Below are 22,649 nucleotides of genomic sequence, written 5' to 3' on the forward strand. Positions count from 1 at the left end.
GCTCTAGCCTAGGAAGACTAAGCTTCTTAACAGGCGCCACACGGCTCTTTGCCATCACCAGCGACACATGAAATGACCCATCCTCCAAAGGGACACGGATGTAAACGGTAGCTCCATACCCTTTGGGCGATGCATCGCTGAATGCCAGAAGCTCAGCGCCGTGGCCGTCCCTCCACGCGCTCGGCGAGTAGCGGCGCGGCACACGCAGCTCCTTCAGCATCGCCAGTCCACTCAGCCATCTGGCGAACGTCTCACGACAGGACTCCGGCAGCGGGTCATCCCAGTGCAACCCCAGCTGCCACAGCTCTTGGAAAAGAGATTTCAGAGTCATCACAAACGGGCTGATGAATCCAAGGGGATCGAACATGCGTGCGACAAAGCTGAGAACGACACGTTTTGTGGGAACAATGTCGTCAGGCAGTGACACGCCCTGGAATGCGAACAGGTCATCAGTCGGGTTCCAGATCACACCGAGCACCTTCACATGCTCACTCTCACCAAACACACCCTGCGCCTTGTCGAACAACAGGGGGCTGTTAGAGCGACACTTGGTCAACATCATGTGGGCATCTCTCATCACACGCTGAGCCTCTGAGGCCAAATCTCGGTGTACGTAATGATGAATAGCAAGTTTAGCTAAAGCTGCGCAGATGGAGCTACGATAAAGGGACAGTGAGGACTGAGAATGCTGCTCTAAGGCTCTCTCCATTGCCCTCTCAGTCTCATCCCTTTATTGAAAATTGGAAACGCCGATAGCTAACGTGAGCACATCGCGTACCTCACCATAATTTGTTACCTATGTAACAAATTCTGCTCCGTTTACCTATGTATGTATATGGTACGCTACTTTTCGCTGACTTCGATATGACGTTACCTATGTAATATGATAATGATAATTTGTTACCTATGTAACAAACAAAATGCTCCGTTTACCTATGTATGTATATGGTACGCTACTTTTCGCTGACTTCGATATGACGTCATGCAACTATCACTTTCAATCCCAAACGTATCCCATCCTTATCACCTCCCGTTTAACCCGTTTCGGCTGTTAGCCCTCCTTCCCCACTTCACACTATGACTAATTCGACGGGTGAGTGACCGTCCGCTGAGGCGTCATCGTGATCGGCTACCTTCGAAAGGGATTAGTGACCAAATCTCGGTAGGTACTGTGATCAGAGACTTTAATTTTTTCCGTAACAACCGCAGCAGCTTTGTGTTTGCGTCATTTGTCGTGGCTTGTAAGATGCTATGAAGGGAACAAGCTGCGTAGTTCACGACTTTTGAAAGTGGTTCTTTGTTGCCTGCATTGCTCTTTATTTATTTGCCACTGGATATTCCATCACGTTAGTACCAGATTTTAATTTCATGGAATTTCATGACGTTCGACGTTCTATTGAAGATGTTTTGTGCACAACCTATCCGTCCTGACCCCAAAATCCGGTGTCGCAAAGAAAACCGAATATCTCTCACTCTCTTCTTGTCATGGGTCGCTGATCACATGTAAAACTAGTCCTGGAGACCATAACGTTCTTCCAAAACAGTTTAATTAAACCACCCACCCCTTATCAACCATTCTCAAGAGAGCCGAGATCTTCAGCGCTCTTCAGTTATGAACATATTAACAAAATACAGCAAACGCATCGTTTCAGTAACGCTAATAAATGTATTTGCTGAACATGCGTAGAACAACAGTGGCCAGTCGCGGCACAATACCGCGAGGCGGGGGAAGGGGCGGCGCACACACCTGCCTTTGTACTGGAGGACCTGCGCCTCCAGCGCTTAGTCATGAGGACGAGTGTAGGTACAACAGCGGAGCCAAGTACAACCCAGTAACGCCCAGGAGGCAGGCTCAGTAAAATAACTGCCAACAACGCGCACCACACTCAGACACACTGCACAAATGACCAGCAACACTCGAATGCCCAGATTTGGCTGGTTAACACTGACTCGCTTCTCACGCCGACAGTATGCCCGTCATATCCCGTCCGCCTTGTCCAGATGTCGCTCCGGTCTCTGGCGGTCTTCTCCAGGTGTCGCCCTGGTCGGCGGGCAGGTCGCATCGGTGTGCCGGCCGGCGCGGCGGGCCGGTGCCGCCGAGAGGCCGCCACGCCCTTCATTGTGAGACTGCTGGGCCGCCGGGGCGACTCCCGCGTCCGGCGGCCCCCTAACCAGCCACCGATAGTGCCTGTCTAGAGAGCTGGGCGTGGTGGCGGTCGCGGCGACACCGCGGTGCGCCAGTTGTCATGGCAACCCGTGAACGCCGCCGTCGCGGCCGGCCACCGAGGCGGTACTCTGCCGGCCGGCCGGGCGAGCAAACCGCTCACTCTGCCGCTCGCAGCGGCACTCCGCTCACTCACTACAGCTAGCTACATACAGCGGTTACGCAGTACGGCCGGCACCGCTCGCTCGCGCTGCGTCCCTCCAGCCGCCGAGAAATGCCCAGTCCAGCGGTGGTCGGTGTCTCCGCGACCGTGTCTCGCTCCGGCCGCCGCGCACAACCCGAGAGGCGTTTGGTTTCGTCCAGCGAGCCACTGCCGCCGTCGCCCCTCCAGGGAGCACACTCGCGCCCAGACGCACAAACCACCAACGCACGCGCACGAAAAAATACACTGAATGCCGCTTACAAACAGATACAAACACAAACAATGCCTCTGTCCAGGTGCCTAACATACCGCCTGCGCGGCCACACCTGACACCTAAATAGATATAAAACAGCCAATTGTATGTGCAGATATTGCCAGCCCGTCGAGCCCGCGGTAGTCGGCGCCGTCTTCCCGCTGGGAGAACGGCTGCCAGTCTTTCAGTCTGTCTGTCAGTCCGTCTGTCTGTGGATCTTTCCGTCTGTCGGCTCCTCAGTAGCAGCAGGCACGGGGCGTGCACAGCGCCCCTGGTGGCGACGACCGGAACTACGTCCGCGCCTGCAGTAGCATCGAGGCGAAGTTGCTGTGGAACTTGAAGTGGCGCTTGTCGTAGAACTTGAGCAGCGCCGGGCTGTTGGGATGGTTGTCCTTGAGGTGGAAGTAGTGCGCCTCGGGCTCGATGGTGGTGTTGCCGCACTCCTCGCAGACGTAGACCTTGTTGCGTCTCTCCTTGTAGTTGTAGTTGTGCTGGACGCCGTGCACTTTGAGGCAGTGCGACTCGAGGGAGCACCGCTGGGTGAACGACTTCTCGCACATGACGCACCGGTACGGCCGCACACCTGTTGGAAGAGGAGCAGGAGCGGTCAGGTCATGCGCTGAGACACGGGTCGGGTACAAAGCACACACATAGCCCATGCCATGGCACTAGTTGAAATTTGCTTTCAGGGTCCGAAGCTATAATTACATACGGGTCTTTTCCTATCAGATATGTTCATCTTTCTAACCGCAGCCTGTTCATGAACCATGGACTGAAGCCTGAATAGCGATTGAGCCGCGCCGCCCCGTGCCCGTTCTGTCACGTACCGGTGTGAGTACGCGTGTGTCGCTTCAGGTCGAAGGTGTCGTTGAAGCCCTTGCCGCAGAAGGTGCAGAGGTAGCGTTTGACGTCCGAGTGGCACTTCATGTGCCGGTTCAGCAGGCGCTGCAGGGTGAACTTCTTGGAGCAGAGCCGGCACATGTAGGTTTTCGGGTCATCCTCCACAACTGCAAAGGTGGAGAGGACAGTGTGAGGTACCGCTCGGGATGGCTGTCTTCGCAGAGAGAAATACACCGATATGCGGTGGTCACTAACTAGCTAGGTGGCCCTACTCGGAAAAGAACAATAAGACAATGGAGCCATGCACGATCGTGCCGGTTAATTTTCCTTATCACGTAGTATCGCCGTCGACTTTTGTCCGATCTGCAGATATCGCGGTTAATTTAATTGAAACAATCGTTGGTTATAAACTTGCTAGTGCGTCAGCCTTCTCAACATCTTTTATCTTATTTTTTAATCATGTGAGAGTCTGATTTAATCGTTTCCTGGCTCATCTCATGCTGCATGCTCGTTAACGCACGACAGTCCTCGCTCGTGATAAGCCGATAATGATAAAGCAACCCTGAAAATTTTACCAGCCCTAGCCAACTCTTTTTCCAGTGAGATCATGAGATCAGCAACTAATTGCGCCACTCCTCTCATCGTTCACTCAGCACTTCTTACGTCTCGGAAAACCAAGCTCGCCGCTCCCAGTGAGCGCCTATTTCGGTGCCGTGCGCCACTGTCCGTCACGGTCGGCCGCAACCGGCGCCGGAAGCCTGCGCGGTCCGTCGCGGCTATTACCTCCAGGAAGCGGCGCCGACGACCTAGCCACTCTGGGTCTCTCGCGTTCATTCACCCGGCGATCGCAGCGCCGCCCAGCGGACGGTGTGTAAGTTTGGGTTGTATACTCACTGATAGGTGGCAGCTTCTCGACCTCGAGGTCTCGCTCGTTGATTAGGGGATTCTTGATGCCATGCCCGCCGTTGACGAACTCGAAACTGTGCGAGTCGGGCAGGCCCATCTGAAGGAAGACAAAGAAAAGACCGTCAGGAAATGCGCTCAGAAACACAATCTTTACAGCAGTATCGCGAGGCGACGGTGCCTTTAGTTCCTACTTCCAACGCAGCCGACAAAGAGACGTTTGCTTTTTTGTGTTAACAGACCTTTGTTTCTCAGAGAAAGGCTATACCTGTCAATGTGAGTGTACACGCTGGAAAAAAAAAACAGATTGGGGTAGCCGTGCGGCGTACGTTCAAGTTAGGTTACGAGTGAATGCATTTATGTCGTAAAAATAGCTCACTTCTTGACGGACGTAAAACATTAATTAATAATCGCTTTTGACTAGTGATTTTGATTTGGTGACATTAGCAATCAGCCCGGCCCGGTTAAATATAACTACTGCGCTGGCTCGCTATATAGCTCCTTATAAGGCCTGCGCCAACGTGTGCTCGCTACGAAAACATGCGGACCCGTCGCCACTTTGCATGTGACAACTCTCTTCTGGCTAGTTGTCCAAGGTTACCCTGACGTAACCCAGCCCGAGATTATTTCGCGCTAGTCTCAGATTTCCACCAAATCCGCCGGGCTGCCTGCTATCGGCCAGAATCGTGATGACAAAGTCACGTTTGCAGCTCTGAATATCTCGTAAATCCCCCGATTTCTCATTGTGTCCAGGCCGGATCGGGCTAATCCAGATTGAGACGACACGGTTGACAGGAGGGCTATCAGTCGTTGGCTCGCCCCGGTGACGCCAGCCTTGAAACGCTATCTCTGACATGGTGAGAGCGCCCAACGTAGAATTTGGTATCTACCTGTCTAATGAAAAACCCATGTGTGCGTTTGAGAGATCACTACGCACTGGGAAGTGTATCCTCCACTAGGCAGAGCAATGGGTGATAGGTGCGAATCGTGCACTGGTTCGGTTGGGAGGCAGAGCACTCTCGTGCGCTGTCTACTATGCACCGGCTGTCAGTGACTGTCTCTATGTTCACCCTGTCTGTGCATCTGTCTCTATGTATGTTCACTGCATCTGTATTGTACGCTGTGTCATGGGTACGTCTATATATGTGTCCGTACTTGTGTCTATGTCTGTGTCTGTGTCTATGGTACTCACCCGCTGCTGCAGTATGCTGATCCGGATGTCCAGCGCTGGCATACCCTCGCCGTTGTTGCCGTCTCCGGTGGACGAGCCGGGAGAGGTGGGCGAGCACCGGCCGCCCGGCGCGCACGGAGAGCCCGGAGACGCCGCCGTCGACGACTCGGGAAGCTGTGGCGGCTGGACGGCCAGCTGAGCCGACGGCACGGGCGTCGGCAGCGCCGGCACGGCCGGGCCTGTCACCAGGAACCGGCCGTCGTACACGGCATCGGCCAGACACGAGGACACCACCGGCTCGGAGAGAGCTGGCAGGGTGGCGGCGTCACCGAGCGCGTCCACCACCGTCTGGTGAGAGAGCTCGGCCTGGGGCGCGCCGGCCGCCCCCGAGCCCGGCTGGAGGAGGTGCTCCAGACCGAACAGGTCCGGGGAGTCGGCCAGGAGGCCGGCAGTGCCGCCAGCTCCGCCGCCGATCACCGGCTTGGTGTCGGCGAACAGCTCGACATCCAGCTCGTACGAGTCGCCGAGTCCGAACGGATCGGTGCTGCTGAGGTTGAAGGGCAGCGGCGCGTGGCGAGGCAGAGGCCCGCTGGTGGAGTGCACGCTCCAAGACTGAGCTGGAGGGGGCTGAGGAGGCGGCTTGCAGCCTTCTACTTGTAAGTCCACGTAGCTACCCAGATACGTGTCCATGTCGGCTGATTGTAGGGTCTGATACTGTTTGGGAGAATGGCGGCCGGTCTCGTATGAATCGTCCGGCTGTTCGGTCTTGCAGCCGAGCAGACCGATCAGACCTCCCGCGCCGGGCCCACCGAACAGACTTCCGTTGTTTCCTCCTCCGTTGTTGTTGTTATTATTGTTGTTGTTGCCGTTGTTGCCGCCATTGTTGTCGTTGTTTCCGTTGTTGTGATTGTGGTTTCCGCTGTTGTTGTTTCCGTTTCGGTTGTTCATGTGGTTGTCGTTGGGGGAGCCCTGGTCTCCGGGCCCACCTCCCCCGCCGCCGCCGCCGCCCCCGCCCCGGTATGGTGAGCCCGGGGTGGGAGACAGCGGGTTACTACCGGAGCCGAGCGGCGTCTGCATGGGCGCGCAGCCATTGCGCGGCACGCGCAGATTCATGGGCCGCTTCTGCGGCGGTGGCGAGTCGATGTGGACGCGCGCGCTGAGCAGGTCGCGTCGGTAGAACGGCCGCTTCTTGGGCAGCGTCGGCGTGTGTGCGATGACCGAGAGGCGGCCGCGGCGCGGCGCCGCCAGCGACGGGAAGCAGCTGAGCGGGTTGGCGCCCACCGAGAGGTCGATGGCGCTGCCGGCCGGCGGCTCCGCGGACGCCGGCGGCTCGTCGCTCGCCGGCTCGGCGGCGGCTCGGCACGCCTCCTCGGGCTCCTCGGAGAGCTCGCGCTCGTCGGCGGCGCGCACCAGCTCCGGTTCGTCGGTGTCGTCGGCGACGCGCGCCTCCTGCAGGCGCCGGCTGACGGCATCCACATTGTCGGCGGCCTGACGGCGGCGCTGCTGCTCCTGGGCGGAGGTGCCCGCCGCCGGCCGAGGCCAGCCCTTCAGCGGCCAGCCGAACTGCGGACCGGGGCCGCTGGCGTCCGAGTCTGCGGAGAGACGGCGTCGGTCAGATCGGGTGGAAACGCAGCGAGGATGAGCACGAACTAAAAGAACGTATCATAATATCAGCGCTATTCAATAAGTACCCGCGCAATTGGTAAGCACTTAGCAATATGCAATACAGTCTTCTTGTTTGTCACTGCCATGTTTTTCTCTGTATCGCCGGTCTCATTCCGCTGTTCTGACCCACCGTTCACACCGACCCCCGAGTGGCTCTATGTCTATCCCCATTGTGCTGCCTGTGATTCATTGCTGTACGAGTGAGTGGCCCCAGCGGACCATGAGCCTCTGTAATACCGGACCTGACAACTGGGTGTCTGACAACGCTGTCAGGCCAAAGGTCACCCCCCCCCCCCGGCCCTCCTGTCGCGCCGGGCTATAGCCGGACTACCGCTTTTGACAGGCTGCAAATACTCACTCATTGCCACCCATCTGATGGACTGCAAGCCGTGCAGCGCTCGCTATCACTGACGCTCCAATTATCTCTTTTATGACTCCACTTCCTTGATAAGCCGGCTATCTGTACGCGTATCTGTCGGCCTTTTGACGTTGCTGATTGTGTCCCGAGGGTGATGTGGCGGCGGCTTCTGCCGACAGGGCGGCCGTCCCTGGTCACCCGGAACAACGGACGACCAGAGCACGCCTGCCGCCACTCCGGTCGGCCTTGCGAGCCGCACGCAGCGGGGCCGGGCGAAGGTGTGAGGGAGAAGGTGGTTGTCTCCAGACTGTCATATGCGGAAATCACTGGGTATCGCCTGACTGCCCTGACTCGCTGCCCTGATATTTGTGAACGCGTGCAGGTGGATGGGTGTGAACCGCACCAATGTATGCTGTTGTGAGAGAAATGACAGACAAGTGTCAAATCAAAGTGCACCAATAACTCCAGCAAAGCATGTGACACAGACACAGTGGTGTCGTGCTACGTCGCCGTGGCCGTTCGGGGCGTCGGCTGGCGCACGTCATCAAGGAACACTGGGCTGTTGTTCGATACCGGACGCCCCGTCCACCTCAAGGTAAACATCAACAGCCAACAGACTTTCACTTCCAGGAAACGGCAGCTCTCACCGGCTCGCCGCCTCGCCAAAACAAAGAGCCTCGAGGGTCTCTCGGTGCGCGCGTTGGCTTACCCGAGTACGCCGTAGAACAGGAGGTATAATTTTAGACCGCTCCGTTTTCCGCTGATCTTCCTATTGGACTTTTCGACCGCAGACTGGGGTCGAGGAACGGCGAAGGGTGTCGGCAGTAGTGTGGAATCGAGGGTGAATCGGTGCCTGGTGAAGGCTGAGCCGCTGAGAACAGGATGCACGGCTGGGTGGGGAAGTACGGCGTTCTTTACCGTGACACCAGGCAGCGACCCATCGGAATGTCTACACGGTTTGACCCGGAGCTATCTGAGGCTCGGAATGTTGCAAGGAATGGGACGAATGGGTACGATGACGTTGAGCATGTCCGTTAGTGCATGACGTGTGCAGCATTCCGATCATGCACCGAAGGACATTGAGAAAGGGAACCCCGTCGCTCATCGATCTGATGAACTAGGAAGGCTAGGAGCAGCGCCCGAGTGGAGAAGGTACACGCTTGTCGCTCAGCAGTGACGGCGTTCCCACCCACCCTCTGTTTCCTAAGTGGCCACAGTGACAGCGCCGTCACCGCCCCCGCGTCTCGCTGGGCGCCGCGCCGTCGCCGGCCGGCGGCCGCTGGACCGGGCCGCGGGGTCACCTTGGCCGACCGGCGGCGCGGTGCGTAGAACCCGGCACCGGCCGTGCCGCCGCCGCCCCGCAATCTCCACGCGTTCTGCTCGCTTTCTGCCGGAGGCGGTAGCTGCAGCGGGAGGCGGGCTGCGCAGGGGAGTGACTTTGGTGGCGTGTCCGGTCGTGCGCCCTCGCCGCGCCCCGCAAGAACGGCTCCAGTTGCGCAACGGCGCCCTCGGCTGACCGGTGCACTGCGGTGCGGTTAGTGACGTCACGGCCCGGCCTGCAGACCGTACTGATGACGTCATAAAAACAACAGCAGCAGCAGCAGTGACTGTTCTCGGCGGGTCAGAGCGATCTGCGTCATACGGCCGGCACTGGGTGAGACGGATCCGCCCGGTCCGAGGGGCTCCATACGGGGAAGATGCGTCACTCGGCCCCGCCCGGCGCCGGAGAATTGTGTCAGGCGCCGCACCAAGACCGTCGTGACTAGTGCGTCACGCATGCCTCTCGTGACCACGGATATAGGCACGATGTAGAACAATGATCTGACTTCTAAGGATCGGTTATTCAGTGTTCTCGCCGCAAGCCGTCGGCATTCTGGGTATACGTTGGAGAGGCTTCTGGTCACATCCTGATGGCAGGTTGATAAACCGTGCACTGTGCGTGACAGGGGTGTTCTGTGAGCTTGGCTTATCGAACCTCAGAGTGCACGACTGCTGAAACAGATACTGTTCTGGATTAAAAAAGAAATACACAGACCTTTACTACATGACAGGGGCCGCTGATATGCGAAACAAAGGATTAATGCCGTGCATATTTTATATCCGCCAGCGATATTTTCACACAGGCTAACGATAAGCCTAACTCAATCAATCACGATCCTTTACGGCTGTCGTTAGAGGAGTAATCCCACACAGCCACAAAAATAGCTTGCGAATATGATTCTTTTGTGGTCAGCGCAAAAACGCAAAGCTATGTCCATCGATCATTGTTCATAAAACGAAACGGTGACCCCAAAAGTTTTAATGTTTCGTCATATGCTATTCCATCGGGAATGTCACTTTATGACCTTGCAAGTCGATTTAACCTATATCTTAAAGGGTGCCCGTCTCGTAAATATCTGACTAAACTGCATCTTTCTGGCGATAGTGTGTTATTAAAAATGTGCACCTTTGCAGTGAGTATTTCGCCATGGGCCCAGTTTCACCAAGTGGGGTAATTTCGGCATGGGGTAGATTTCCATTCTGCCCCATGGGGTAAAATCCAGTTTCACCAGCTCAAACTACCCCCATGGGGTAGTTTCGGCGTCTCTTGTGAATGTTTGCTAAGCAAGCAGCATCAGCAAAACAACGGAACGCTTTGATTGGTCGAGAATTTCATTTCACGACGGCGTGAAATGAAGAACACATTTGATTTGGCTTCTTGTATTTGTCTACCAATCACCTTGGTAACGATGGCACAATGGCACCTCAGTTTCCAAGATTCACAACTTTATTGAGAAAGGAATGGCAATGCACAACCGCGAATCTTGATGGATAGGTTACAGAACAATGGCATGTTTTATTATCGAATAGTATCGAATGTTTTAAAATTAATTAGTGTTTTAGTAAATTTGATGTTTATATTAGATGTTTAAATTATCTATAGTCACCGTGGTTTAAATTAGATGATTTAGATTAGATTAGATGTTTAGTGTTTTATAATTAGAATGTTTCAGTAAATTAGTGCATGTTTTACTAGTATCGAATACACCTTGCTTGGTATTTTTGGCGACTTTTAACTACGAATCTTTTGCACCAGATGCTTTTATTTCTAATGTGCATTACAAAATACATACAGTACCTACAGATGCACGGCCCATTTAACGCAACTTTATTGAGATATGCACAACAGCGACAAAAATAAAAAAATATATATGGAAAGTATCGAATCCACTTGGCCTGGTATTTTTAACAACTGCTTATTACGCATTACTTGCACCATATGCTTTTTATTTCTAATGAGAATTACCTAGGTATGCACGACATTCTCTTGCTGATTTAGGTACGGCATTTTTATTTTTATTTCAGTTGTTAGCGTCTTGACATTTGCTGGATATTTGCACATTGACCGTAAGGCATATAGATACCTCGAATGATAATTTGAATAGATCACACAAGTTGAAGTACTATGATCATTTCAACAAGACACATCGTCAGCATGTAGATAACCACCGTGAAGAATGTGCATTTTTATTGTTTATATTTCAAGGCTTCCTCATCCGGTATTCAAGGTCACTGTTGAAGGAAAACCTTTAATAGTTAAAAAAGTAAAAATCCTGGCATTCAGCTATCGGCGACATCTATAATGCTTCTTTTGGCTGTTGCAATGCAGATCACAAGCATAGGTGGTGCAGGCTACATGCAGTAAAATATTTGGATGAAACTTGAAGTATCTATGCTATGAATAATGCATACTCAAACATGACAGGTGATTGGACTTCAATAAAATATGTTCTTATTACTATTTTACTGTCAATTGTTGCTCACAATTCGTATCATATTCACAGATTACCCCACGAATGTCAGCCGTAATTTTGGTCGGATATTTGGGGTAGAATTGCCGGCAAACAGCTGATTGATTGTCTTGTTCAGATGCTCACGGACCGTGAGCATCTGTTTGCATGGCAAATTTGGGGTAAAATAAAAACTACCCCATGGGGTAGTTTGGAAGTGGCCAATCAGAACCTACCCCATTTGGTGAAACTGGTTTGGGGTAGTTTCGCCGAAACTACCCCAAACAGAGCTTGGTGAAACTGGGCCATGAGAGCGTACCCGTCAGCACCCGCGACCTGACGATTCCTAACAACCTCAGATCAAGCGGTTCGACAGCGGGGAAAACTCCGCCACCGAGCCGCTATCACCGACACATCTGAACGCACTGACGGATCGGTGAGAAATTGGCCCGACAGGCAGCGTGCATGCCTCTCCTATAATGACGGCGATCGCTGGTCAAGGCAGCAGGACGGAGCGCCCTGCATTCCTCAGCGCTGACGGGGACGATCTGTGTGCTGCGCGGGCGGGTGGGTCCGGGTCGACCCCCGCCAAGCACGGGTAAACAAGGGGAGGAGGGACAGACAGGCTGACCCCTCCGGGTGAGGAGTGACGAGCGAGGACTACGCTAGAGGAATGATAGGGTGGGTGAGATAACAGCATCTACAAGACGGCTGTAGCGAAGGCCGTCTAGAAGTGTAAATCTACCAGCCAAATAGACAATATTTAATATCCTAGGCTGAGGACGGAAGTTTTGTTTTTTAATTAAAAATTTCTCAATAATAATTACGGCGTGACAGATGGTTTCGCTTTTTATTCCGACGCGTATGCAATTTGGCGCTATGATACGCAGTTTGTCTTCTCAGTGTAATTTGTCCATCGCTCCTACCGGGTGGATCCTAGCGTTCTGTAGACGAGCTGTTGCACCGTTCTGGAAAACCCAGCAGCGCCGCGGGTGCAGGTCGATGCCATATTTACCGGTGGACCATGACGCTGCGAGTTTTCGGAAGACGATCCTAAAGACCAGTAGGGCAACGGGTAGAGCGTATGGTATACACGAGACTCTGATATCGAAATGCAGGCACCGGTGCAACTCTGAGAGAGGTTTAGTCCCTCCTTCGAATTCCATGCAGACTTCCAACGGTCCCTTTAGCAACAAAAGGGCAGCTTAAAACGTACAAAGTCATTGGGTACGATCATCAAAACCCTCACCCTGAAATCAGTGTTATCGCTCATGCCGCATGCGTGCACAGAATCACACAAAAATCACAGCTTGGCTGTCATGATGGTGTTGATACTCACGACGCCGGCAACATATAGTGCCGGTTTTTCCGTCTTTCTCTAGGTGTAAGCAGCCATCGGCGCTATCTGACATCGCCATGCTCACGGTACGCTGAACGCAGCGTCACCAGCGCTCGTTGACGTCACAGATCGTGTCCAATTAGGAAGCTGGTTGTCAGTGTCGGGTTACACGGTATAGTCCGCTGAGAACTCCATGTGTTCCGCCCCGCGGGATGATCGGACATGGACGTCATATGCCGCAAATGTCCGGTTTGCGGATGTTGCAAATGTCTCCGCCACCACACGGAAACTCGCTGTCGCGTAATTACCGCTGTCATTTAACGTTAACTGTAATGAATAGATATGCGTTCATTCAAATACCATCAGTCATCACAAGGTTAATGTATGTCACATGTCAACGCACATGTTGAATGACGCTAATTAAAACCACCCGAAGGTTTTGTTTCTACGCTTTGTATTCTGTCCGTATCAGTCTGGATTCCCGGTGTTAGCGACCTGTGCACAACTGCTGTCACCAAGTCTCCCACCTCCCTCACTATGCGCACTATCCTAGCAGCACTGCTGAAACTCCCACCCGGTCCTCCTCGGCCCCCCATTCCAACCAAAACCAAACCAAATCATAGCTCGTCGGCCATCACCGGATGGCCATGTGCGTCATTGCACGGATTATCCCAGCGGTAACATGCGGCCGCGCCCGGCGTCGTTGCCGGGTCGGGATAGGGGACAGGACTATAACCGTTACCCGGTTCAAGGTGAAAGGACGTGACGCCGTTTTTGTTCGCAGTTTTTGCTGTCTGGTATCCCAGTGGGGACCGGCGCTTCTTCACCGCGTCATGTAGCCGGGATCGTGGAACTATGCCCGCCGTCCTGGGAACTCACGGAGTGGCGCGGTGCCAGCTGAGGAAGGTGTCATGCTACCCAGCGTTATCACGTGTGTGCTGTCAGACACTCGTCAGTTTTAGCCGGTCTAATGCGGTGTTTGCGTTTTAGGTTATTGAAAAGAGTGGTAAAATAGACAACCTTGAGTGATACGGCGATCGGCATGCCGTTCTTTGGTGAACTATCGCCGACAGGGAAAGCGTTGACCCCGAACTGCGGTAAAAGTAAAAGTCATTGACAGATAATCCGTCAAAGTATGACCAGTAGCCGGTGTCTGTAGATATTTCCCGGCATTTGGATAACGTCATGCGGCACTCCCATGGCCTACCGCCTCCACTCGAACCCAGAAAAAGAACGCTCGTCGGACACGATAGCTGGGCGATCGACACGACCGGCGCAGCTGGAGTGTACTGCAGTGGCACCAGTGACACACAGCGCTGCAGAGAACGCCGGGAAATACCGGGCGCCGGGGTCTGCAATCTCGGCCGCCATCTGACACCGGTGGTGGTGGTCTGTGGCTGCCAGGCAACGTGCAGTTGTTCTCAGGCAAACGAGTGTCCCCAACAACCCCTGCAATTCGATAAAAAGCGTCTGATCGTCTCTGCTAGCGTACGAGTTTGCAGCCCAACAATGCAACTGCGCACTTTCCTCAAATTTGTTATATAAGTTACTTAACTTTCGTTAAAGACGAACGTGACAGTGCACTTCTCTCGTCCCGACCCCACCCAGTCAAACGAGGAAGGTGTGGCAGCAGACCTCTTGGGATACCGTCACTGGCCGCATAACTGATCAATCCATCAGCATGACGTCCGCTGAGAGGTATCCAGCAGCACGGCCCAGGGACAACCGGCCACACCCGGCACTTCTACCTCTCCTCCACTCCTCTGCCTCTCTTCCCACTCTGCCCCGACTGGAAATCCCGCTCTCAGCGATACCACTCTTTATTACACATAGACAGGTCCCGCTCCCATCTGTATGCTCTGTCTCACTGGATCGATGGCATCATGTGTATGCATTGCTGCAGCCTCGCAGTAATGTTTTTTCTTTAATGATGGCGCTGGGTCACGGGGTAATGGGAGACGAGTTTTGCAGCATGGGCTTCTGTGGGAGATGAAGTTATGAAACCAACCATACTCTGCACCTGGACTTTTGTGGTGAAGTGCTTGTGAAAGCGCCTTGTTGTCTCCGGCTTAATACAGCGTGATTTTTCTGATTTGGAGAATTGATTACCGCTTAATCCCACGTCAAGGCCAATGCCGGATTACCTCATGTCGAGCGAGCTGCACATGGGTGTCGAGACATGCACACCTCACGGTCCGAGAGGGCTCGACATGCAGGCTCCAAACACACGAGCTCGGTCTTTCTCCGGGAGCAAAGGTCACCTCCCACCCACGCTGAGCTGACCATTAGCTGGGCATGACGACTGCTCAGGGAGTTTTCGCCACAGAGGCGCTCCACACGCCTCAGCGCTCGGACCGAAAGTCAAAGCCCTTCCGCCTGCCCTCAGGCGCCGTAAACAACCGACGCTGCGAGGTCGGCACCGGCGGTATTCCTTTGTGGTTGCCACCACTCCACTGCGTGAGACACCCTCCCCTCTGGGGGAGAATTCCACGCTCCGCCCTCAGGCGCCTTCACAGCGGGGCCGATTGATTTGCCAACGCACGCAGACGTGCCTTTCAGGAAGAGCACGAGTCATGCTGGATGAATTCCGACTCCAAAATGTAACAGACGTAGTGTCACAGCCCATCCAGGGTGTCGTCCCGAAGTTAGGTCACTCGGAAGATATCTTTCTGTTCGGTATTGAGCTCCCTCTGTGAGCGCTCCGTCCTGGTGTTAGGCTTCTGTGCGTTTCCTTGGCCACTGCAGTCTCCAGCCGAGGTGACGTTATGAGGCATCTCTATGGGTTGCGACAGCATCCGTCTACATAGTAATACGCTATGCCCGTCCTCTCCTTCCATTATAAGCCTGACTATCATTGTGGTGTTCATTTATGTAGGTATTACTTATTTCTTGAGCGCAGAAGGCATACCGAAATTGTCGTGGTGTTTTGTTTCTACTTGCCACGTTGGCTGTTGCAGTCTCCGCCCGGCTGGTGTTACTTTTCTGTGCGCCCTCAAGTGTACTGCAGTCTCCACGTGTTACGCCCGGAGCCAGTGCGGTCGTTTGACCGCCCGACGGGTGAGAGTGGAAGTCACCGCAGCGGTACCGGTGGAACTGTTAGCAGCCTTCCGCCTCGACTTTATCAAGTCATGGTGCTCCGTGTCCTGGGGTCACGGACAGGCTAACAGCGCCGGATAGGCGGAGCCGGAGTCGGGCGCGGGGGCCGGGCGAGCTGTAGCCGCCTTGTTTGGCGTCTCGGTGCCGGTGCGTGACCAGGTGCGCCCCGCTCGTGACTGCCGGCTTACCGGGCAACTGGCCGGCGATGAAAGTGGTCGCGGGCTGGCCCTGACGCCACGGCCACCGCTCCCCGTCCGTCCCTCCCTCCCTTCCCTTCCCCTCCCGAGCGGTCACCGTCCCCGTGCCGCCGGAAGCGCCGCTAACCAGTGTCCAGCCCAGGTCGCGTGCCCTATCACCCCGCTGCCGGGCGCAGAGCCACCCTCTGTCACGAAACCCCGGCGCCACGACACGACACCGACACGGTGGCTGACACTGAGGTCGGTGGCCGGGCAGCGGCTGTTTGTCCCGGGTGGAGATCGGACGTGACCGTCCCGCCTGCGACGGGCGGGTTGAGTGGGTAAGGGACGAAGTTAGCCTTCCGTGGAGATGGAGTTTGTGGGAAATTGGGCGTAATAACAACTGTAGTCACGTTGTCGTGTAACCACTCTGATGACTCGCACAGAGAGAGGGCTCACAAGTCGCAGGAGGCAGACAGGGTCCGATGATGACTTTCCGAAGACCGCAAAACTTGCGATTAAGCGCAATGTTCTATGGCTATTTCTAACATGTTCAAGTTTAGGAAAGCAGACAGACGTGTGCCTGGTGTGCCTATTCAAATTCACTAATGAATGAGATTGCATGGCCCGGCAACAGCTATAATCATGACTCAACGGCTGTTCATTCTATGTCCGCCTCACATATTTTGCAGCCAGATGATTCCTTGGAACGGGTACGGTATGAGTGACACATTCTGTGTCAGAAGGAAATGTCGCTCTGTTCACGTCTCCATTGTGGCAGTCTGCATTCCGCGCCGCGCCCCAGCCGAGCAGTGGAGCGCTGCACACAGGCCAGGTGTGGTGGCAACTCTGTCATAGTTAGTGAAGTGTGCACTGTGCACCAATCCTTTTCCATTCAACCCGGGGTCATACAATGGTAGTCTGTAGTCCGCTTGTTCACTTTCAATGGCATGACAGTCACTATACGAGAAAAGTATCCTAATCTTTACCGCTTGTCATTGATGACATTTCTAACGAACATGCGGGTCGACGTAGAGATGCAAACAAGATGGCAATGCTGTCTGTGTAGGTAGCAATCAATCTCATGTCACCAACAGCGCACTCGCCTTCCGATACCGGTCCGGTTCACTATTGTTGTGACCGGCGCACCCTCCTGGATTATGAGCGCTGACACTCGCAACTGACTCTCCGCCCCACCATCTCTGGCAGTCTCCCCACATCCCAGCACCCCGCTCCCCACTCGCCCCGGTATAGAACTCACCTGGTGCTGTGTCTGCAGAGACGGACTCTGTCTTCTGCTCGGCTGTCTTTGCCGGCTCCTCTCTGAGGCTGTCCCGGCGCGGCCGCGGCAGCCGCTGCGGCCTCGTGAACACCTCCTCAAGTTCATCCTCTCCGTCCGACTCATCGTCTCCGTACCGACGCGACAGACCCTCCTCGTGCTGGCCCTTCGGGTGGCCAAGCAGCGCGTCGAAGTTGCTGCTCAACTTCTCGCGAAGTAAGAATATTTTCGGCATCTTGTCGTCCAGTCACTAGGGTGGGCTCATGCTCAAATCTCTGACCTGCACAGCACGGCGCGTCCGCTCGCTCTCGGCGTCGACAGGGGACTGGCTGGTGGGCCGGGGCCAGAGCCGGCCGCCGCCCCCGGCCCGGCGGCGCACTGCGCATGCGTCCTGCCAGAACTGGTCTTTGACACGGCGCTCGCTCCGCGGCGGTGGCGACGGCGGCGACTGGAGGAGCGGCTACGGGTGGTCTTGGGGTGGAGCAGTCCAGCGCCCGACGACTGGAGACTGTCTCTGAGCCACAGTGAAAGGATCGGATCCTCCTGAAGCGGCTCATAGGTCTGTCCGGAATCCTGTGAACGGAATACAAGACGCATTGGTCAAAGTTGATAGATAGAGGAGGAACTGAGGACATCGATGAAAATATACATCAATCGCTAATAACATGCAAGTCCCAGCAAGTTCTGTTGTCAAGTTCATTGCACTCACATATAGACCGATATAAGCCCGAGCCTTTATCAGGAATCATTCCGCATTAATTGTCTGGGAGTCGGAGTGTGGTGGTGGGAAGCCGGCGGCCCGGACAGGCCCCGTCGGCGGCCCGACGAGCCGCCTCGGTCGATGACCTGAGAGCCGCATGGTGCCCAGTGTGGAGCACTCGGTCTACAGCCCCTCCCGGCGACCGGCCGCTCCGAAGGTCGCTGGGCGATCGCCCGATCCACCGCCGGCGCTGACGTACATAGCTCGGAAATTAACGATGCTGTGAGATAGTCGGATGTCCTATCGGTGCTGTCTTGAGTTGGTATGAAAAATATCTTGACTGTTCTAACTTCTTGTCTTTTTAGTTACCATTAAAAGGTGCAACTAGACGCACATTGTAAGGAGGAGGTATATTATAATCAGCATTCACTCATTAGTTTGCTATCTTTGGTTGCATTACAAAAGCGACAAAACTTACAAAACCTACAGAACTTACAAAACTTACAAAACTTACATCAACAATATAAATCGTCACCGGTCTCCTAACATTGTTAACTGACTTAGGAAACTGGAAGGCGAAATTCGAATGCCCAGAACACTCGTCACAATATAAGTCAATGCCATCCTCCCGCGCTCGTGCTGCATTGAGCTAGCCCAAGTAATGTTTCACAGAAAAGTTATCAACTGCTACACGTGTTGCAGGAAAGGGCATCTAACACCACACGTGGTATCATAACTACGTACGAAATAATCGCTGATTCGCGTAGCTCCGTGAAAATCGTACCTACCCTCCACCCACCGCGCTTCGCCGCCGGCACAGCGAGGCGCCGCAAGGCAGCAGCGCCCAGAATGACGGCAAATTTCGGCAAATGAGATTGCGTCGCTCGCCGCTTCCGGTGATCATGCTGTGATTACGGTCGGTGTGTCGACTGCGCCAGGCTAGTCACCACTGCGCAGGTATTGCCGCGTGGCCGGCTGTGACGAATCTGGCGCTGTCACGTGATGGGCAAACTGCACGTGCCGACACCAAGACGGAGTCTGTTACGGCACCGACATACTGCCGTGATCAGTGACGTGATTTATGGCTAGAAGAAGTGTTAAAGGGCTGATGATTGGTTGTTTTTTTTTTAGAAGCTAACTGCGTTCACCGTTTATATAAGGATGCAATGCACAAGTTGCGTAACGTATCTCTTGTGCAATCGCTTTTGTACCTATCTATAAGCGTTCGTTGCTCACTGGATACGCCATCCGAATACACGTATATCCACTATCTGATACCCGATATACCTGATATCGTTCATACCTGTATCCGAATATCTGATATACGAATTATGCCTACGTAGACTATGTTTGATGTGGACACTAGACAAAAGACATGGCCTAGTCTGCGATACAATGCTATATTTAGACAAAATTTCATAAATATGCATATTGTGCAAGACTTGCATAAATGATATGCGGCAACCACCTTCCCTTCAAAAGCAGGGTGCAAGCATGTCGAAGGGGCAGCACACATGCAAACACTACCGCATTCAACCCCACAGGGAGTCAATATTTCTTCTTGTGGTGATGCAACAGGCCCGTGTTGGCGGTGGCCGTCAGCCGCGGGTTGCGGAGGGGTGCGCCGGTGTGCAGGGTGCAGAGGGTCGGTCCACGGTCACGGGTCAGCGCCCCGGTCGGCCGCCGCCGGCAGTGTCCCGCCGAGTCAGCTCCGGCCGCGCCAGAGAGGTGGTCGTTGAACCTCCGACTGAGACGAGCCGTCGGACGGCCCGGAGACGGAGCATGACACGGCCGACCGGCGCCGGCGGCAGCTGGAGCCGAGCTGGGTACCTATTAGCCAGTCATCTCGAACTTGAAACACCTCTGGAAACTTCGGGAATGTAGCTAGAGCAAACAAGAAGAAATAAATGACGAGGTGAAGTGAAATAGATGAAGGCTTTTCTGAATGAAACAACAGCGGACGAAACGTTGTGTCTTTGTTATGAACTGTAAGCTTTATATTTTACAAAGGTGTGAACGAAACTCTACCCGTCTATCCCTTCAGCTTATCGCTCGGACGCGTGCCGTGCTCGTGGCATTAGGACAACGGTGAGGGCTCTTGGTCAGGTGTTCGGACGGTGAACGGTCCGCGTACCGAAGGCCGACCGGCGGCCGGCAAGGACGCGCCCGAGTAGCGGATCAGTGGCCAGCGAGGGCAGGGTTCCCATGAGGACTCTCCCTTTCCCGCCGCCTCTGGGTGTTGTGTGAAGGAGCGGTCTCAGAGGCCGCCGCCCTTTGTCGAGGCCGAGACACCGACCCACGCGTCAAAGAGTCGTCTCCATCAACGCCCCCTACCCGTGCCTACCGATGACGTGTCCTCCGCCGCAAAAATGGCCGGTGCTCTGTATATCCGCGTTGCGACACAGGCAGAACAAAGTGGGCGGATGGTTGGCATGGCAACCGACCTGTGGTTGCGTAACGCTGTGTAAAGGCAGCACCCAAGGGCTGAATAAGAACAATAGGTACGTAGTTAATACGGCTAATAAGAATCTACTATGCATTTCAGACCCCATGAGACCCTGTTTTTCGGCGATAATTTCTCCAGTTTTTGTCCAATTAGCTTGAAATTTTGGCATACGGTATTTCAGCTCAAGCGCCAATTTTTGCTAATATGGTCTCTTAACAAAATATCAAAATTTAGAGCACTTGTCGTTGGCTCGTAATGTTAATCAGTTTTGGCTCCCGGATAGAGGCTCGCTCGCTGCCGCACCGGATTGGATAGGAGCGCTGGCCAATCACGTTACGCCGGGCCCAACTTGACTCCGCCCACTGGCCGTGACCGCGATGGGTCTATGCCGTTTCAGTCGGCGTCAGCACCGCAGAGAGGTCGCAGCAGGACCGCATACTGGAGACAAATGGAGCTGGCAAAGTTGTTTCGGGACGGAAGCCCAAAAATTATCCGTTCGAGGGCAGTGGTGTCCTCTTCTCCATATTTTGATATCTTAACGTCGAACCAGCTCATAATATTCATAATGATCAGAGGCCAGTTTTACCAACAGAAAAATAGCCGCCTGCTGGATTTTTTTTTTTTTTTTTTGCGCAGACTGCTTCAGATCAGTAAAAGGCAAAGCCCTATCTGCTTACGTGCCCATCGCGTTACGCTCCGTATGCAAAGCGGTCTTAAGGCGAAAATTTCCGGCAGGTGGCTATTTTCTGTTGGTAAAACTGGCCTCAGAATCAAGGTAGGATCAATTAGACCGATACGGCCGTAAAAGAAAAGAAAGTTGAACTCTTGGACTCTGGGCAATTATTTACGCCGGAGTTGCACGTATATCTCATCGTCAGGTTGGGTCAGGTCACTATACCCGATTACCTATGAGATCATGCGCAAGCCTCCACATGACCCAAAAATATTGATATGTTTGGCAGCTTCAGTGAATGTTTCTGAAGAAGGCGCAGAAAGCAACAAAGTAGAATGAAGACTAATGTCGCGGGCGCGGCCGATTGCCTGGGGCATCACTCAAGCGAGACGACCGTATTCGTGATTCGTAAAGCGGTGCGGGGCGCCGGGTGGAGCAGAAGCGTGATGTGTCGTGTGATAGAATTGTCATTTATCGCTGTGTGTGTAATATTGTTAAGACGTGCACAAAAAGAAATAGGAAGGTGGCAGGCGAAGGTTGAGCACTATACGAGAACGGTCATTAAGAAACACATTCTTTTTTTTTTGCAATTTAGACGTAGTCGTAGTCTGACCTGATGCATAATTTTACGCAATCATTTGAAATCAACAGCGTCTTTTATATGCGTTTTCAGAAGCCCCGAATCTTGTGTGGACTCATATATTTTTGTGACTAAACAGGGTGTACCTGCATATGTGATAAATACAAAGTCAAGGGCTTCAGCTAGTGCGTTACTTATACGCGCTTTTTTTGCTCATTCGATGAAGTTACGGCTGCAACGACAACTGCACGGCAGCTACGCTCCATGCGAGCCGCCCCGGTGCGGCAGCCACCGCCGCCCGCTCCACGCAGCCGACTGACCGGCCAAGGTCACCGCCCCGTCCGCCGGGAAGGCGGAGCTTAATGGTCACGTGTTTGTGACGTCACGCGTACGCACGGATAGCCTCTACTCCACTGACGGATTTACGGAGCCGATTTTAACATTACGAGGCAACGACAAGTACCCTTAAATTTAAAATTTTGTTAAGAGACCATATTGACGAAAATTGGCGCTTGAGCTGAAATGTGCACTGTGAAAATTTGAAGCAAATTGGACAAATATTAAATAAATTATCGCCAAAAAACAGGGTCTCATGGGGTCTGAAATGCATAGTAACTCTGACTGACAGAGCTAGTTTGCCATTTATAAAAGAAAGACCTGATTAACTTAATCAATATCGTTACGGACTATTCGTCGCTTGGTTGCAGCGGTGGCCGATAAAGAAATGAAGCCATTATGTTCCAAGCCAGCTCATGCCACATTATATCCGGCCTTAAAATTTATGTTTCAAATCTGGCTTCATTATGCTATTTAAGCTTGGCTAAAGCTTACCAACCATCGAATAGTTAATCCTTCCGAGTAGGCAGGTGCAGGCTTTGTTTTGATGCCGATCGCCGTCATTGGAAACTTCTGGGGCATTCCACGTCAAATCAAACACCGAAATCCGTCATCCCCTTCGATTTTTCTGAAAATTTGTAGGCAGACTGGGCATGGTTCAAAACTGAGTTACGTATAATATTTTCGAAATTTGATAA

The 22,649-nt window shown here is 53.6% G+C and overlaps 1 protein-coding gene across 1 annotated transcript; it reads right to left on the reverse strand.

Annotated features, from left to right (window-relative positions):
- Positions 1-1,646: 1,646 nt before the first annotated feature.
- LOC122380596 lies at positions 1,647-17,555 on the reverse strand. The gene is made up of 5 exons (XM_043363877.1): positions 17,199-17,555; positions 5,555-7,125; positions 4,354-4,462; positions 3,447-3,626; positions 1,647-3,202 (listed from the first exon to the last, which is right to left on the reverse strand). The coding sequence occupies exons 1-5, from the start codon at positions 17,449-17,451 to the stop codon at positions 2,910-2,912; spliced, it is 2,406 nt and encodes an 801-aa protein (XP_043219812.1). The 5' UTR covers positions 17,452-17,555; the 3' UTR covers positions 1,647-2,909.
- Between the last annotated feature and the right edge of the window lie 5,094 nt (positions 17,556-22,649).

The sequence above is a fragment of the Amphibalanus amphitrite genome, unplaced genomic scaffold, assembly GCF_019059575.1.
Source record: "Amphibalanus amphitrite isolate SeventyFive unplaced genomic scaffold, NRLGWU_Aamphi_draft 000101F_arrow, whole genome shotgun sequence".
Classification (NCBI taxonomy): Eukaryota; Metazoa; Arthropoda; class Thecostraca; order Balanomorpha; family Balanidae; genus Amphibalanus; species Amphibalanus amphitrite.

Coding starts and splice junctions, on each gene's coding strand:
- LOC122380596 (XM_043363877.1), bottom strand. CDS start 17,451: ATGCCGAAAATATTCTTACTTCGCGAGAAGTTGAGCAGCAACTTCGAC. Junction 4,463..5,554: donor TCAGCATACTGCAGCAGCGG/GTGAGTACCATA, acceptor GTCTTCCTTCAG/ATGGGCCTGCCCGACTCGCA. Junction 3,627..4,353: donor CGAGAAGCTGCCACCTATCA/GTGAGTATACAA, acceptor CCACCTTTGCAG/TTGTGGAGGATGACCCGAAA.